General features: G+C 42.0%; 1 protein-coding gene across 4 annotated transcripts; it reads right to left on the bottom strand.

The window, feature by feature from the left end:
- Positions 1 to 407: 407 nt before the first annotated feature.
- RIMOC1 (RAB7A interacting MON1-CCZ1 complex subunit 1) lies at positions 408 to 15,374 on the bottom strand. 4 transcript variants are annotated; one of them, XR_011137582.1, is made up of 12 exons: positions 15,250 to 15,374; positions 14,573 to 14,679; positions 13,973 to 14,119; positions 13,431 to 13,562; positions 13,069 to 13,183; positions 11,260 to 11,769; positions 10,609 to 10,844; positions 8,733 to 8,953; positions 7,638 to 7,713; positions 6,924 to 7,102; positions 2,769 to 3,608; positions 443 to 1,317 (listed from the first exon to the last, which is right to left on the bottom strand). XR_011137582.1 is itself a non-coding variant. In XM_068926357.1 (11 exons), exons 6-11 carry the CDS (start codon positions 11,344 to 11,346, stop codon positions 3,538 to 3,540), a joined length of 870 nt encoding a protein of 289 aa, XP_068782458.1. In that variant the 5' UTR covers positions 11,347 to 11,769; positions 13,069 to 13,183; positions 13,431 to 13,562; positions 13,973 to 14,119; positions 14,573 to 14,679; positions 15,250 to 15,374; the 3' UTR covers positions 408 to 3,537. The 4 variants fall into 4 exon arrangements, 3 of the variants coding, with proteins under 3 accessions (XP_068782458.1, XP_068782459.1, XP_068782457.1); XM_068926357.1 differs by having other exon boundaries at positions 408 to 3,608; XM_068926358.1 differs by lacking the exons at positions 443 to 1,317; positions 2,769 to 3,608; positions 6,924 to 7,102; positions 7,638 to 7,713; positions 8,733 to 8,953 and having other exon boundaries at positions 11,661 to 11,769; positions 15,250 to 15,353.
- Positions 15,375 to 17,766: the final 2,392 nt, after the last annotated feature.

The following is a 17,766-nucleotide window of genomic DNA, read 5'->3' on the forward strand; positions in this document are numbered from 1 at the left end:
GGATTCGGCTTAAAAGCAGTTTCCAAGGGAAAGGAGAGGCAGGTGCTCATTTCCAGCTCTCTTCACAACAGCTCTTATCAGCGAAGGAGCACATCTTGGAGTCAGCCAGCTAATCTCATTCACTTAGCCAATAAACTAGAAAGGGGATGTGCTCCAGGCTTTGGCAGTGGAACCGCAAATGTACAACTCAACACGCTCTGATGACAATATGGCACCATATAAGGATGTCAAGGTGATCCAGTGTTGCAAACAGCGTATCTCTTCGGGATGTGCTGCAGCTGAAGTACCGTGCAAGCACAGACCACAGCTTACTGAGGCCAGGATGCACGCTCCACAGAGCCTCTGTGATTAGAGTGCATCAAAGAACGATCCAGGAATAAAAAGACTGCATTCAGAGGTTTAACTCACTATATTTTTATTTTGGATATGCAATATTAATTAATCTTATGAGATACTACATTTAAGGCTTATTTTAAGGCTTATTTTCTGTGCAGTTGTTCTGGAGTAACTTTGTTCCTGAATGACCCTGTTGTGCTGATGCTCTTTTCCTAGAGCAAGAGTACATTCTTCTGGTGTAGTTTAAGCCACTCTGAATGAACAAAGTGCTCTCATTTTGGACTAAGAGTGGTCCTACATGGAGTTTTTCAAGAACAGCAATTTCTTTTGGAGTTCAGTGCAATTTGAGCTGACTTTCAAATGTAGACAGGCCCTTTAATATTTCAGAGAGGTTTCAAGAATAAGATACTGAGGGGTGGTAAGCTAGCAGTTATGCTGGCTTCTACAAGCAGTCAGATGAATATGCAGCCTGACAATCTCCAGGAATGCCTCAAGTGCCCCTCTGGAACAAACCTTTCTGCCATTACAAGGAATCCAGTGATGACATCGATATTCCAGTATCCAGTTATCTGTGTTTCCCTTCTTTGTGCACACAAAGAAATCAAACTAGCAATATATAAATGCATGCAAATATCCAAGCAGCATTTCCACCAGGAATACGGAGTCCGACTTGAGGAATTGCGCGACATACTGGGCCACTGCTGTTGAAATTCTACAGATGCAGCTCAAGAATTCAGATGCTTTCCTTTCTCCCAGCATACACAATTCTGTGCACTGAAGCACAGGGCAAGTTTCTACATCTGGCATATGATTAGGACTAGGAGAAGGTTCCTGGCATATTGGCAGCACCTCTGTGTGCAGAGTCTCAGGCAGGACACATGGTCCAGATGCAGCAGAGTTCTGCACAGTTTCTTCCACTCCTTGACTTTAGAGGGCAGTTCATCTGCTCAGGAGATCACAGATGAGGCCCATGAAATGAATCTGGTAAGCAGAATAACAGAGCGGGAAAGAAACTGCTGTGCTATACTGCTGGAACACAAAAGATCCATGAAATACAGCCCTAGGGAGAGTCTGTTAAGTTGGGCCCTTCAGGCATACCACGCCACTCCTAAAATATTTACGCACTAATTTTCAATTTATTTGTAAATTATTAACAATTTGTGTCTGAAACAAGTGATCAGAGCACATTCAGAGGAAAGAAATCCCTTATTGTGGATTTATACACCAGCTGGTTTATATCTACTCATATTCTGTGGTGGAGTGCAAGTTAAAGTATACAAATACTTTGTAGCAGTTCTAATTTTTTTAATGAGTCCAGAAAATATATATCAGGTATATCAGATGAAAAGAAGGATAATTATGTTGGTTCATCAGTAATTTGTTTCCACAAGAGTGAAAGATGCTTGTATTCAAGTGCAAAATTGAACCACTTGTTAATCGTATTCAGAGCTGCCCCTCTTGTTTTATATGGATGCAGCAGTAATCAGGTAATTAGGTTCTTTGCTCTCAAAATGTGTATTTTTACAGAATTTGAATATCTAGTCTTTGAAAACCATAAGATTCTTTTTGTCTTTTGGTTAGTTAAACTTATAATTTGCATTAATTGTCTTGCAAATAGTTTGTGCTTTTTTGAAAGAAGCACATGTGCTGTTGTATCAGGATATCCTTATGCTGCACTGTGCTGGGTTTTGGACATTCGCTGAATAAAGGTTATAATCTAAAAACCTGATTCCCAGGTAACTCTTATAATTTATTTTAATCCTCATGATTCAGATTTATGTCATAATTTTAAAGAATTTATCTAATATCATTTAATCTATAGCGCATAAGGGGGTTGCATTTAAACTATCGCTTTGACATATCTTTTACTCTCTCAGATTGAACATGAACCCACTGAATTTCAAAGGTAATCGGCCATGAATACTATCCAGCTTACAGGAGGAATTTTGGAGCCAATTCATCTACATAAGAATCTTGTATAAGAACTTTTAGTGAAAGACAAGCTGGATTCAGTTCAAAGCAGAGAAGGAGGATTGTTTTTGTCTTTGGAGAGTAGCCATTTTATATTCACATTTGTGGAATATGTTTCCCCTGACATCCCTGAGCTGTGGAATCGCCTTCATAATTCAAGTCTGTGGGGAAGATATAAAAGATGACACACAAAAATGATACCATCCCTCTATCAAGGGAGCACTATTGATTAAGCAGTACAGTCCCCATTCACTCTCAGCTTACCTCAGTTCTTCTATTGTCACCTCTGAGACTGGATAGAATAGTTTATTTTTCTTGTCATCACTTTGCAAGAGGTATTAAATATTTTTAACAAATAGAGTAGGTGTCTCTGGATTGTCATCAGGATCATTTCACAATGTAAGACTTTTCAGAGCTTGGAGAAATATACTTCTGGGGCAGTATGAGACTTTCATACTCACAGCTGGTGTCTTCTGTCAGCGTTTGCCAAACTGCACAGGAATTAATCTGGAGTCTAAGTCCTGTAGGGCTCAACTTTGGTCCAGCAAAGGGCCATTAAATGGCTTAAAGGGCTGGCGCACATGCTGGGGGACATCCTCGGCCGATAACCCCCGAGACTGGTAAGTGTGAGCAGCTCCACGGCATGAACTGAGAGGACCTTCTGCCCGACCCTGGGTCAGCAACAATCTCCCTGCTGGGAAGGGAAGTTGAGACCTTGTGAACGTAATGTTGGGTTGGGAGGGAATGAGTGAGTGTGTGAGATAATCAAGTAGCATAAAAACTCTAATCTCATTGGTTCTTAAACCAGTATCCAGATCCCACTATGGGTCTCACCGGCTGAACACCTTCGTTACACGCCTACCTGTATTCTTGATTTGCAGTTTTGTCCTGCTGAGGGAACCGAGAGCAGCCCATGGGCAGAGATGTCTGCTGACCTGAGACTTTAAGCATAAGCTCTAGCAATAGCATCAGCTCCCGTAACTGGCCTGAGAAAATTATTTCTTTACTCTCACACATGAGAATATTTTATCCAGAACCACCAGCGCTAAAACGCCACAAAAGACAAACTAACATCACAGACTAAAGCTTCTATCACCTCGCAATGATGCCAGCAGTACTTCCATAAATCCCCTTGACAACGACTCCAGGTATTCTCTTCGGCAGCAATACCCATCCTGCCGTACAAATTGGTACTGATACCCACCAGATTGAAAGAGGCAGCATAGTCCCCTATACGCTTTTGAAAAAACAGTCGATTTTCTCATAGGCTTTTCTATAATTGCATCTGCTTGCTGCCATATCTGAGAAGAGAGAGTACAATAGATTACTTCAAAGGAAACAATTTTGTAAGACGGTCTAAGGATGCTGCTTGGACAGCCGCAGTGGCGGGTGTGGATCAGCAGTGCCATCCAGCGGGAAACGCAGCGAGCTGCAGCCACCCACTGAAGCGGCAGGGAGAAGGGTCCAGACCCCGCTCCCCTGGGACCCGCAGACACCAGCCAGGGCCGCTCCATCACACGAAACTGCAAGTGACACCTAGCGAGTTACCTGGATATTGTCAGTGTCCTGCCTCTTTCGCCCTATGGCCTTGGCAGGTACTGTCACATATTTCTTTGGAACTGACAGCACGTGACTTTTGTTTTTCTGTTTTAAAGACTTCACGAAAATTAGCATCTCCACAGCCGCTTTCTTTTTGGGAAAGCTGCTCAGAGGAAAGCTCAATAACTGAGTTTTTTTATAAAGCAGATGAAGTATCAATTTAATTTTTTGCTTTTATTTATTTGGTGCCCACTTTTTAGATAAATGTTCTGCCTCAATAGTCAGGATCCTCTTCATAACAGCGGAGGAGGACACAACATTTCTGGGAACCAAATCTTCATGGTTTCCGTTCTCACAGACACTTCACAGTTGCCCTTAATCTTGTGAATACAAAATTGAATGGATTAAAAATATTGAGTTGTTTATATTAAAAACTGTTAGATTTAAAGTAAGTTTTAATGCCATTTTAGTTTTCATCACCCAACTAATTTTGGAGCAGTGATTAAGTCCCAGATTAAAACAGAAGTAAGCATAAGGTGAAATCTAAAAGGTATTGCTAAAATAGACATGGAATTTACAGTGCACGTCTGCAATGATTATTTGGCACATGAGTTCTCCACAGGCCAGTTGCCCATTTCATAGCTTAGCTTCGAGCATTTGAGCTGCTCCTTTGCCCATAGGATAGTCTGCTCCTCATCCTCCCTGCCTGTATCAATCAGTCTTGCAAGCTGTCCCACCAGCTCTGCAACTCTAGTGATGCTGGAGCTCTGGGACTACACCAATGTCTAATTCCCACCTTTTGTCTCCTGGGCTGCATTCTTGAAACTCTTTAATCTATCTTTAATACAATTGATATCCTTTAGGTTTACAATTGATATCCTTTAGGTTAAGAAAAATTACATTGCTTACATTATCTTCACATTTTAAAATTACAGTGAATTAATATCTGTTAATGACACGTTCAATAACATTGAAGTCGTTAAAGAAAACTATGTTTATACTGATACGTTGTTATCTGTTGTTGTAGCACAATCACAGGCATTGCTAAGCCTACACAGACACAGACACACAGACATACACACAAAGAGAGAAAGGCTGGAAATATCATTCTTTTCAAAAAATAATATATTTTTTAGGAAGAAAGCAGAAAAATGTTACAATGAAGATCGTGCATAAACAAACACACTCATAGCTAACATAGTATCAGACTGCAACACCTGCCCCTCTAAAATGTGGGTGGATCGTTACAGAATTATTATGACTAGCAGGAAAATCACATGCATCCAACAACAAAATATGGAAATTTCCCCCAAATATTGACACACGTTTTGTGTCCCCACTGTTTTAAAGGGAAGGTACACATAACTTATGAAAAAAGGACAAAACACAGAATTCGCATAGCACAGTTTCCCATGGATTTTCCCTTGAAATACTCCCACATGCCCTGATTAGAAGTAAGAAAAAAAAGTCTAGAAAATTGAGTTAATTGTGGATAAAGAAGAAAAAAATGCAAAGACATTCTACCTCTGGCCTCCTACTTTGTTATAAAAAAGAGACTTCCCAAATGGAATGTTTCTAAAACAGTTAAGCATCAAACACACTTATCAGATTGAGGGCAGTTACTGCTACATTGTACAGTCATACATGACAGCTGAATGTACAGCACGCTTCAATTTATTTAGACACCAAGAAACAATTGTTTGTGAAGCTATAGCACTTCCATGCATAGAAATGAAGCAGAAGACAGAAGACAGACAGTGAGAGACGCAGGAAAAGAAAACAAACATATGCTTAGACAAAAAAGCCAAGGGAAGTTTATGAGCGTTCATCCAGTAACTGAAAAAACAATAAAAAGGTGGAAGACTAGAAGCAGAACTATCTCAAAAGGCATCAATATGGAAAACATAATGCCAGCTCTAAAATGTTGTCTCCCTTTTTATAAAAATACTTGTGTGTAGAAAATCTCAAGCCAAGCACGCTTCACATCTGCAGATGCCACAGCTATCTGAGTAACTAGCAGATCCTTGGGATCTATGCATTTGATAGATGTTGTAAAATCCTATGATTCTATCTAACATTCGTTTGCGATAATAGAAGCATGTCCAGCTCAAACTAATAACTCCACTGAAGCAGAAAGCAGAAGATGCTCAAGTCTTTTGTGGTTGGTTAATAAAGATGACAAACAAGAAATAAATGATTCATATAGGATATTTTGCTGGGTTTGTTTCCAAGGATTTTGCTCTGGGCTGACAATTCTCCTTCAAGTACTATTTTTTCTCTAGGCATTGCTCCGGAAAAAAAAAAAATAGGGGAATTTATTATTTTTAAAGAAGTACTGCCTTTATATCAACCTACTACAAAAGATGAGCAGACAACCTATTCCAGTCCGTAACATCAGAGCATTTTCCAAGATCAAAATCACAATAGGCCATTAAGAAATACTGACACACTACACAGTCAATAGCTCTTCCCTACTGACTAAATTTTTCTTGCCAGTATATTCCCCCACATTCTTTTTATTCCCTGCTTTCCTGAGCTAGCCCTTTCCCTCCACTTAAAGCTGATGAATATAAAGACAGTCTACCATAACAGGTGTTTGGATTACTCTTATTCAGGCTATTATTATAGGGCAATCCTAGTTTGGCTTGGCTACATCTTTCACCGCAGTGTTCCCGGTACAGGCTCCGTTTCCAGGTTATTACATCACCACTGCTACATTTCAGGCTGCTTCTCCCACCCACTCTACCCCATCCACTGCCCTACCTGCTCCCAGGTTTCCTTTTGTTCTGTTTTTTTAAACCCAGATCATTTCCCAGATCTGACTTAAGAGAGCAGCCATATGGTACTGGCAGTAACAGAAAGGGTCACAACCCCTTACAGGAAGGTGAGGGAGAGCTAGGTCTAGGAGAGAGGAGCTCTTCAACTCGAAAAGACACTGGAAAAAATAGCACCAAGGAAGCATACCTTGAAACAACTTGAACGAGGATTTTGATGCATTCCATATTCTTCACAGATCTTTTACGACATTTGAATCATTCACAAAATATGAGCACATTCAATAAAGAGAAACCCCTTACTTTTATGAGCTTCTGCATTAGCAACGTAGATGAATCCATCAACTACTTCGCACACCTTTTTAACTTGAGCTATTACATTGTAGTGCACAGCTTGCTGATTCCCCACTGTGCTGCTGTCTTGGTAGAACATCTTATTCACAACAACAGCTTGCTCTGCCCTTGCTCTCCTCCTTTCCACACTGAAAGATATTAAAATATTTCAGCCATTTAATAGCTGAAATAATAGCCATTTAGTAGCCAGGTTAATTTAGATAGAAAATGAGAAAACAGAGTCCAGGCAGAGACACCAGCACAGCAAAGTGACAGGAAAATGGTCTAAGCCAGGAAAATAGTTTCATTCCCTCCATTTTTTTTTCCGAGTGTGCACATACAGATGGTTAGCAGTCTGCAAGATGCTCATTAAAATACATCCCAGGATGAATTTATATAATGTTTCAAAAGGGAAACAGCCAGAATATCAAGAGGTAAAGAAACATCTGTTATGTATTTATCACAAAACATTTATTACGCATCAGTTTTGGGAAGAAGGTTCACTACTTCCACATGGAAATTTAGAGGTTGGAGAAAGGGACAGAAACATTGAAGCTCCAGTTTATAAGAGATATTCATGCATGCAATAAAAGCATAAAACTGACATCATGAAACCATGAGAAAAAGTATGAAATAATTGAAAAACTGCACTGTTGTTTTTTTTCTGCGGAGAACAAATCTTACCTGGTAGTTGAATATAATGTCAGAATATTGAATTTTTGATTGTTATTAAACTGAAAACTGACTCCTGATCCAATCCCTACAGGGAGAAAATGACCATATGAGATTACAAATATCTGGTTACTGAACACAGCTGAGTGACAGGCCAAAAATTCTACCGCGGCTGTCAAACAGACCCATCTAAACCGAGGTGTTGCTCTTAGGGGGAAGCATACTTACTATTTCACAAAGAAATAAAAAATAAAAGAAAACCAGATGATAGATCCCAGTTTGTTTGGGTTTTGATACTTGTATTAGAACACAGAAACTTAAGTCACAGAGGAGCTGCTTTGCACCTGATAGCCTAAACTGACATAGTAAAGCTCTAGTCTGCACTGAAAAGGACATAAAAAAGAAAAGAAAACAACAGGAAAGAAGGCATACTTTCCCACTGCCTATAAATATAATTTAATTATTTCATTTCTGCTGTGCTTAAATAAATACCAGTTATTCTTAGTTAAAAACAATCATAAGTTTTTGTCTCTGGTTTGGACTGAAGCAAAATTACAGATGTTCAGAACTATGCTTTTTTTAAAATCCCTTCTAAATATTGAAAAAATTCCTTGACCTGATCCTACAAACCCTTTTCAAATGAAGAAAGTTTACCCCCACTTGATATCAGAATATTGAATCAGATAAAGGATCAGTATAAAAAGACAAGCTTATTTTTAACCCCTAAGTAATAGCAGCACTAAGTAGTAGCAAGCACTCCTTAAAGGAAGTCATGCTTGCACTTACCCATTACAACAGCATGTGTGTCATGGAATTTAGGATCAAAATACAAATACAATGAGCAAAATCTAGACTCTCTGACACTGTACAAATTTAACCATTAAATTCACTGGAGCTAAAACTTTATCCTAAATGGTTATTGTGTTTATCCTTTTCACTATATATATACAGAAGAAAGAATTTTTTACAATGACATTATTGAGCTTCAAAGAGAGCATTAAAAAACATTTTTTTTCCTATTTCTCCCCTAGCTTTTTTTTTTTGTTTTATACGATATATCTTTTTATAAAATTTTAAAACCCCCAAAATCAGAAAGAAGAGCATTACCATGAATTCGTCTTTGGGGTAGGCCAGCCACTAGTAGAATTTCTGGACAAGTCATCATCCTTTGCACTAAAGAGTCATCCAGCTCTTCCAACCCCGGCCCAAACATAGCAAAACGAGGTTCTGCCTGAGTGACCAGTGATTGCAAAAAGGATGTCACAGCCCCATACCGGGGACGGCTTGATTTCACACTTCTTCGACTCTGAGGACAGCTTTTTTTATATCTGTGTAAAATAGACGCAACTAGAAATTAAACACAAAATACAAAAGAGGCATTAATCAAACAACATCGATTAACTTAGGTCCCAAACTTCTCATGCTGTGTTACCAGAACAACTTAAGCACAGCTCAAAAATAACAAATAGCTAAAAATCGATGGTTTAGATCACCAGCACAAAGCAGGTAAAAGCATTAGTCCTGCCAAGTTCCAAATATTGATTTTTGGACCTTAATACAGTTCCATATGATGGATTTTCTACCTTAAAAAAAAAAAAAAACTTCCCCCAACCCCTCCCCAGCTCACACAACATGGGTAAAATAGCACCAAAGTTGAGCAGTCAAACACAATATAAAAACATATGAGAATGCTGAGTGTGTGTCCACCCTTAATGGGACCCCTTTTATGTTTATTAATTATAAAAAAAGGCAACTCTTTACGAGAAGGACCTTATCCCATTCACGCATAAAGTACGCTTGCTGTAAAAGGAGGTGGGTGCTGTCTGGAAGCTCATGTGTTCATTTGATGCAGAAGCACAAAGAGACTTTAGCAATCACAGAAAAAGACGTAACGTTAAGGGACTGACAGACATCCGGGAGAAGTGGCTTCAGTCTTTGCTTCTGGTCACATGATGCTAGATAAATCACTTCAAGAAAACGTTAACGCTGTGCTCCTCTGTATCCCACCTGAGACGTTTCAGTTGATATCAGCACAAATATTAAGTGCTCACAGGCACAACAGAAATCAGTGACGGGTGGCTTCAAGTATGTGATGTGCTCTGAAGTATTCAGACCTAACGAGACCAATGCTCAGAATTAAAGGACATTTTGCACTTCAAGTTCTGGGTGCCTCTTCCCTGGCTGTAAAATGGAGGTGAGTGACAGAGAGATTGCCAAGGTTAGTGCGTTTATTGTGAAGCAATGGTTTCATAAATCACCTTCAGAAATTCTTATTGCATGTAGAATTTTAATACTGCGAATTAATTCAGGGCATTGAATGAAGTTAAACACACACGCACACACACAAAATAATCTGCTTGACTTAGAGAAATTTCAAGTAATCCACATATATTATGAATGTTGCTATGTTTTATGAGTGTTGCTATGTTTTTCAACTACGCTAGTTGAAAGCATGGTCTTTGTCTCACGTCTTTAGACCATCAGAGCTAAGACAACCTGTTGTTTTTGAATGCGCACAATGTGACATTTCATTTTTTTTCTAGGTCTGCCAGATATGACATAAAAAATCTAAGATTCATTTGCCACATTTTAAAGACTTAGAACTTTTAATAGAATAAGTAATTATCTTCTGAACTGAGTGGAGAACACATCTTCATCAACAAGATCAGCACAGCGCGCACAGCTTCTGAGGTGGCTGTATTTCTGTGGCATAGCTGGCATACAATTTACAAAAAGTTTTTTTTTTAAAACATGATTTTACATTCTTCTTCAATTCCAGATGGAAAGAGCAGGCCAAACTGTCACATAACAGGAAATCATATTCACAAAACGAGCAAGGGATCTGAGACAGCGGGCCACATGAAAACGTCAGCAGCATCTGACAGCAGAGCTTTACCGGTGCGCGCGTGAACGCTGTCCGTGGCGTGACTACTTCTGCCGTCGAGCGGCTGCAAGCCCTGCTAGAGGACGCGAAGGTACTCACACGGTCATGTAGTCGTACAGCGTGTTACCACTGTCTTCTGCAAAGACCTGATGGAAGACCTGCACGTCGGGCAGCGACCTCCAGTCCACGGACGCCCACAAGGGCAGGTCCCTCAGCAGGAAGCACCTCCACAGCAGCGGGTCCCGCACGGCCGCCCGCCAGTAGGAGCTGGCGCTGCCCAAGCGGCACAGGTCTTGGGGCGAGAGGAAGGACATGATGTTCAGCTGCACGTCGATCTGAAACACGCAGAGCGCCGGGTCAGCGGCCGAGCCCGCGCCCGCCCGCCCGCCCGCCCCCCGCCGCCGGGCCCCGCTCACCGGCAGCGCCTGCAGGGCGCTCACTTCCTCCGCGGCCCCCCCGCCGCCGCCGCCGCCGCCGCCGCGGGGGCCCTGCCCGGCCCCGGCCCCGGCCCCAGCCGTCGCCTCCGCGCCCGCGCTGGCGGCGCCGCGCTCGCGGGCGCCCCACGCCCAGCGCTCCCGCAGGCCGCGCAGCCGGCCGCGCACGGCGGCCTCCAGCCGGCCGCCCTCCGCCATGGCGCCTCGGCCCGCCGCCGCCGCCGGCGCCGCCTCCGCGCCGAGGGCGGCGCCCGGCCCGGCCCGGTTCGGCCCCGCCGCGCCGACACCGCTCCAGAGGCGGGGAGCCTGCCCCCACCTTTACTAAACGCTTGTTCTGAAAACACTGTTTTATTGGAGCGATGTTCCAGACGGTCTCGGCATCACTCTCTTTACAACAGAGCATACGTTTTGACAAGTACAGTCAGACAGCTAGTAGTGTTTTGCCTCACTTCCGTGCAGACCGCCTCCCTAGGTGCGAGCCCCAGGCAGCGAGCTCCCCGAAGAGCGCAACAGCAGCAACTCTAGCTGTGGGATTTCCTGAAGTAACACAGCATTTGCCTTGCACTTGTCGTGTTCCACCCTTGTCCTTTTAAAGGTCCTTCGCATACCGCCACATATTTCGTTAATATGTTTTTGCCTGCTGCTCGGAAACCCAGTGATGCACTCTGTGATCTGCAGCATGGGTCACTACTAGACGCTGGATTTGTCGTCTCGCACCTTTCTTGCTTCCCTTCTCCACTTCCCCTTTCTCTGCAGTGTTTCAGTCCCCAGTAGCACATTTCTCCACTGTACATCATCGCCAGTAAGTGCGTATCACTAAATACACCTGCAAAAAGATATTTGAGTTCTAAATTACTTTATTCTTCTTTTGTTAAACAAGCATGTGACTTGTTCACTTCAAAATCTTTTTCAGTAACACAGCAAAAATTTTTCAAAAAGCCAGTATATGCCTCCTATTAAAGAGGCATACCAGAGAACAAGTTTCGACCATTAGAGCACCGATACTGCCGAGAACCTGAATCAAAGGCCTTGCTTGTTATTCCATCCATTTTGCCTTTCCACAACGTTAAAATCTTTAGTTTTAAGCTTGACATATAAATATTTGCTGAAAATTGTTTGTATATTTATATTTCTGTATTTCTTTATAATCCATTAAGTGTAGCTATGACTATGCATATTTACTTTAGCACACTTCTATGCCTCCCACACTTTAGGCCTCATGGAAGATGCTATTTCAGCATCAGCTTAACTCAGGTTAACCAGCAGCAGCTTTACTATTTAAATAGAAAGCCACATGGTAAGTGTCCGTGATCATTTCAAAAATAAAAATAAAAATAAAAAAAATCCTACCAAATAAACCTACGAAATCAGCTACTGCACTTGGCTTTGTATTGCGGAACAGAGTTGGAACAGCCTTTCTTGGTCCCTTCCAGGCGAAACTAAATGAGAAAGTGCTCCATCCCATGTATGCATCCGTTCCACAGGACCAGACCAGAGTAAGTTTTGGTAGCGTACAATACGGACCTCATCACCAGCTGTTTAACTTTAAAAATCCACTCCCACTGCATGACGCTAATTGCATTACACTGGCATGGCCTCAGATGCTCAGGTGAAACGCACTATAGTAATACAACGTACATAAAGCTACACTGAAGCGTGATAACCAAGTTTTGGTGACTCTAAAAAAGGTACTCTTTCTACCTGTGTGAAATCAGTAACTCATCATGCCTGTTTTCCCCTAGATCTAGACCAACATGAGAACACTTAGCACCCTCTACAGTCTTATTTATGCTTTTCAGATTTGTCAACTGAAAACTGGATAGTTTTAAAACATGCACGTTGTGCATGAAACACAAACAGCTTCAGTTGTTCATCTTCTCAGATGGACTTACAAACACAGAGAAAATGAACATTACCACCTCCTAAAATCTGTGAGTCACAAGAAAGGAGAGTTAGAAGGGCAGGAAAATACTACTGCTTGCTAATCTCTCACAATTATTTTTTGTTCTAAAAAGTTAGTTTTTTAGTACCAATGAAGTCCAACCCGATACAACAAAAATACACAATGAAGGGTTCTATAAAATGGGGCAGTTATTGGGGCATTTTGTAAATTTTTTTTTTTTACCTTCACTGAGTAATCTAGCAGTATCTTTATCCTGAAATGAGACATCTTCATCCAGTTGGAGAGGGCATCTAAAGCTAAGCATCTTCATCAAGTAATGGACTCCATCATTAAGGCACTGATTAAAATTTAAAAAAAAAAAAAAAAAAAGAGAGAGAGAGGGAGAGAGAAAAAAACCTACACAAATTCTGAGCCATTTAAAGACAGCCAGAAATGCTTCTAGATACGAAGTCTGCAAGCAGTTATTTAAAAGAAAAAAAAAGAAAAAGCTGTTCTTTAAAAGAAAATGTCATACTTCAAAAGTGTATTTATGGACATTTACACACTCAGGAGATGACCTTTTTTTTTTTTAAAGCCTCTTTTACCTTTTCAAATAAGTCGATATTTTTCCTTAGCCAGTCACTCCTTTCTTTTACAGTGTGACAATACATGTAAAGCAGGGCTCCTTTTCTCCAGTAAAGACATTCGATTAACTCTGTGCCAAGGATGCTGGTGCACTGAAATAAATCCCAGTAAAACGTGCTAAGCCAAAAGTAACCATGTGAACTACACATACGCACACTGACACATGCAAACGGTGTTGTTTCAACCCCTTAACTTCAGAAGATATACTTAAAAGTGATGGTCACAGACACAAGCCTAATACTTTGGATTTAAACAGCAGAAATCATCTGGAATCTTGAAACGTTAGCAGGAAAAATTCTGAGCATCCCGTTAAGTTATCTGAAAAATTATTTATGGGCAATGATTTGGGAATCACTGCTTAAATACAAATAAGACTTGGAATTTTTTCAAAAGACCTCAAATTTTGCTCATCAGAAATGTAAGTGCCGCTATCCTGTTTTAGATTTTTGATTTTTAAATAATAGAATAATTAATTCTCTGACTGAATAATGTTAGTACTCACTTCTTCATTTACGTTGCATTCTTTCACTAGGTCTTCTGGTTCTGAAAGAATACAAATAAGTTCTTTAACTTTTCGTAAGGAATAATCTTCTGGAAAATCTTCATCCACAAGCTGGTTTTCCTCAAAATACGTAATATCTAGGACAGCCTATGAAAATAGGAAGATGCACGATGTAAAAAAAATAAAACAAGTAAAAATAAGTAACATAAGTAAAAAACTGCCAACAAAATAAGCAGCTGGTGGCATACATACAAACTTGTTATAGTTTACAAAATATTACAAGTTTAAAGATAATTTTTAACATTTAATTTTCAACAGTGTTACAAGCTACAACATTGTTAGACTGTTCACAATAAGCAAACTCAAAACCCTTTTTTATGCTCACAATACTTGTACAATTATTATCAACTCTCGGTTACTTTCTAGTCTAGAAAAAAATCGGGCCTATACTTTGGGAAAGTTCTGTAATCACTGCACACACTAACAAGTAAGTGTAGAGATATTTTTCAGTTATATCCTCTTTTCTACACCCTACCTGCTCCTATACCCTACACAGTCAATCTTCTAAAAGCGGTGCACCAAATGCTTTAAATATACTACCTGTGTATAAAGCTGCAAAAGCTTGGAAGGATATGTTTTTTCTTTCTCTTCTTTACAGAGGTCCTTCAGTCTCTCCAGAGTAGCAGAGCCCTTTACTAAGAAAGCATCTGAAGGAAGAATACAAGGCTTTCTTAGCACTGAAGAGCATCCAGCAACAGCCGTGCTTGCTCCCCCTTTTCATTTCATATGCTTTTATTCGTCCTTGTGATACCTACAATAGAGCTGAATAATAAAGTACTTAAACTGGCACTTCGCCCTGTTACGACGACTGCTCTCGTGACCAAATTCACGGCATTAACAGCTATGGTCTGATGCCTCAAAAAATCACTCCAAACACTACACGTGCAAAGAAATCATAAAGTAAAAACGCTGCTTGTTCTTATGCAGCTGTAAATGTTAGGCCTCAACCAGGCTGCTGCAGAGAAGAGTCTCAAGGCTCAGCCTCCGCAGGGAGACCCGCAGAGAGCACCTGAGGCGTTGCTCCGGGGACAAGGCTCTTTCCCTGGGGGGGGGAAAGCGCGGCCCTCCGCAGCCTCCCGGGGACGGGGCCGCCGGCGCTCCCCGCAGCAGGGGCGCGACGAGGGATGCCGCGCAGCACGAGGGCACCAGAGGGCGCAGCGGGCCGGCGGGAACACCACGCAGGGCCCGCTCGGCCCCCGCCCCTTGCGGCCCCTCACCGTCGCCGTCGCCTCCCGCTGCCCGCAGCGCCGCCAGCCGCCGGCCCAGCGCCGCCAGCCGCGGCCGCAGCCCGGGCACGGCGCCGCCAGCCTCCGCCATCCCAACCGCCACCCGCGCCCGGGGCCACGTGACCTGGCGGGGCGGCCACGAGGGCGGCCCGGCCCGGCGGCGCGCACCGGGGCGCTGCTCCGCCGGACGGGGCTGCGCAGGCGCACTCGCGCCGCGGCCTGCGTGCGGCCGTTGGTGGGCGGGCGCGTGCCCCGCCCCGCCCCGCCCCGCCGGCTGGAGGCGGGAGGTGGCGGTTGGGGGGCCGCGGCGGGGCTGGCCCGCGGCCCTCGGTAACGGAACTGGGGCCGCTGCCTTTTTAGAGGACCTTAAAGCTCTTTCCTAGCGGAGGTGTATGGGTTCCCCAAAGTTGCTTCGGGGTGCCTGGGGAGAGCCTTTGGCGCGTCCCTCTGCGCTCGCTCTGGCGAGGTGAGCGCTGTCCAGGCTCCCTGCGAAACGTTTCTTGTGACCTAAAGGGAGTGTTGACAGACTGCCCAAGGGGGGCTGGGCTGCAAATCAGATCGAAAGCTGCTTCTTTTTTCCGTCACTAAATACTTCTTCATTGAGATTTTTTACTTTTAGTATTGGGATTATTTAACTTGTAGAGGTACAATTGCAAAAAGTTGAGCTTAATCATCTTGAACTCCATGCCTGTGGTTAGAGAAATCACGCTTACGCTCCAGTTAATCAGCCAGCTTTAGTGTACTTCATGAACCTGAGGTGCTGAACAGTTTCCATATTATGAAGAAAAATCAATTTTCCTTATATTTTTCGTAACAAAAGCATGCTGCTATACCACTGTAAACCATCCAGCACTATACTTTATGTTGCATTAGCATAACAATAGAGTATTTTACTCTATCATTTCTCTAATTTTCTCTCTCTACTTGTCTAGAAAAAATAGCGCCTAGATGTCCAATTGAGTAATATGTCATGACCTTTCCCAATATTTTGGATTTTGTTAGCTTGAACATTTTAAAAGAATAATTGACTAACAACATTTTTTCCCTACTTGCATGATAATCTTAACTTTTTCAAGTCATATAATACTTGTTTGTTAGTGTCTGTGTCCCATTAGCGTCCTTTAGAGAAAGTGGATGCAGTTTACTGATGTATTTTAAATTAGGTAGTGAAAAGTCACCTACCTACCCATGCTCAGATGTTTTTAGTATTAACCTCGTTATGCAATACGTAAGAGTTGTCAAACAGACTAAATACAACACAAAAATAAAACCTAGAAGGCAAAATTATGTTTGCTTCCAGAAATAATTTGATTTCTGGAAGAAAACTGCTAATATTTTAGCTGGATATGTATTGCCATTTACTCCTGCATAGTCTGTATCCAGATAGAGCTCTTCATCTAAGGAACACTTGTGTTAACAATACCAAAATTATCCTGACAATTAAGCATAATTATAACGGAGAGTAGAGGATATGGTGCTTTATGTTTTAAATGAAATGCAGCACTTCCCATGTTCATTTTGGGAATGACAAATGTCTGTGCATTGAAAAGTTCCTTTTTGGTTCCTCAGATTCTTTGCTTGCTTGTTCCTGCCCTTACTTTTTTTTTTTTTTTAATTCCAGGCTTTGATTTTATGTCTTAGTTGCTTTTTTTATAACTAGTCAAGTGGGTCATCCCTTAATAGTGAAGGAAATGTCAGACATTTTTTCAGGATGTCCGTGGTAACAGACAAATGGAAAAAATGTGGTGGTGTCCACTTTTCTGAGGAAAAGTTGAACCTGAAAGGTTTTTGCCCCCCTCCCCGACTTGGCTTTACCATGAAATGTGGTATGGTCTATCATCTGTAAATGAGCGGAAGACACCTATAGTGGCTTTCAAGCTTTTTCCCTGTGTTGTGCCCTACACACTTCCTGTTGGGAACTGATTTGCAAGGAAAGAGGGTGGCTTGAGTTTTGGGTAAATTCCTTGACAAACTACAAGGAGGAGGATAAACTAGGAAAGGAGGGCTTGTGCTGAGACAGGATGGGAAGGTGCCTCCTTAGTGCGTTGTGGGAGCCCTAACCTCTCTTTGGACTCTCCCTGCGCCTGGCTGGAGTGGCTTCTGAACAGCTCCAGTATCCATCCCTCCTTTAAGCTGTATCCGTGAAGTCACTAAAACCTCAAGCTGTATTTTGTAATTTAGAGAGCTGCTGTGCTAATCTTCCCACACCTTGCAAACCACTCAGTTCTCAAGTTTGATAAAAGAATGGCTATCTGATTATTTGAGAGAACAAGGACTTCAGTCTGCCTCATATTTTGTTTTTGCTTAGAACTCGTTCGGATCAAATCCCTTCCAAGCGTTTGAAAGAGAATGTCCTGGTTTGGGGTTTACTACCTCTCCCTTTTTTTTTTCAGGCTTGGGAAATCTTACAATTCAAATTCTCAGAGCTTCATACAAAGAGAACATTGTGTCTACTATTTTTCTGAAAGCCTTCTGTGTTTAAGAAAACTCATTCCTTCTGGATGACTC

Source organism: Struthio camelus, chromosome W, assembly GCF_040807025.1.
Source record: "Struthio camelus isolate bStrCam1 chromosome W, bStrCam1.hap1, whole genome shotgun sequence".
Lineage (NCBI taxonomy): Eukaryota > Metazoa > Chordata > Aves > Struthioniformes > Struthionidae > Struthio > Struthio camelus.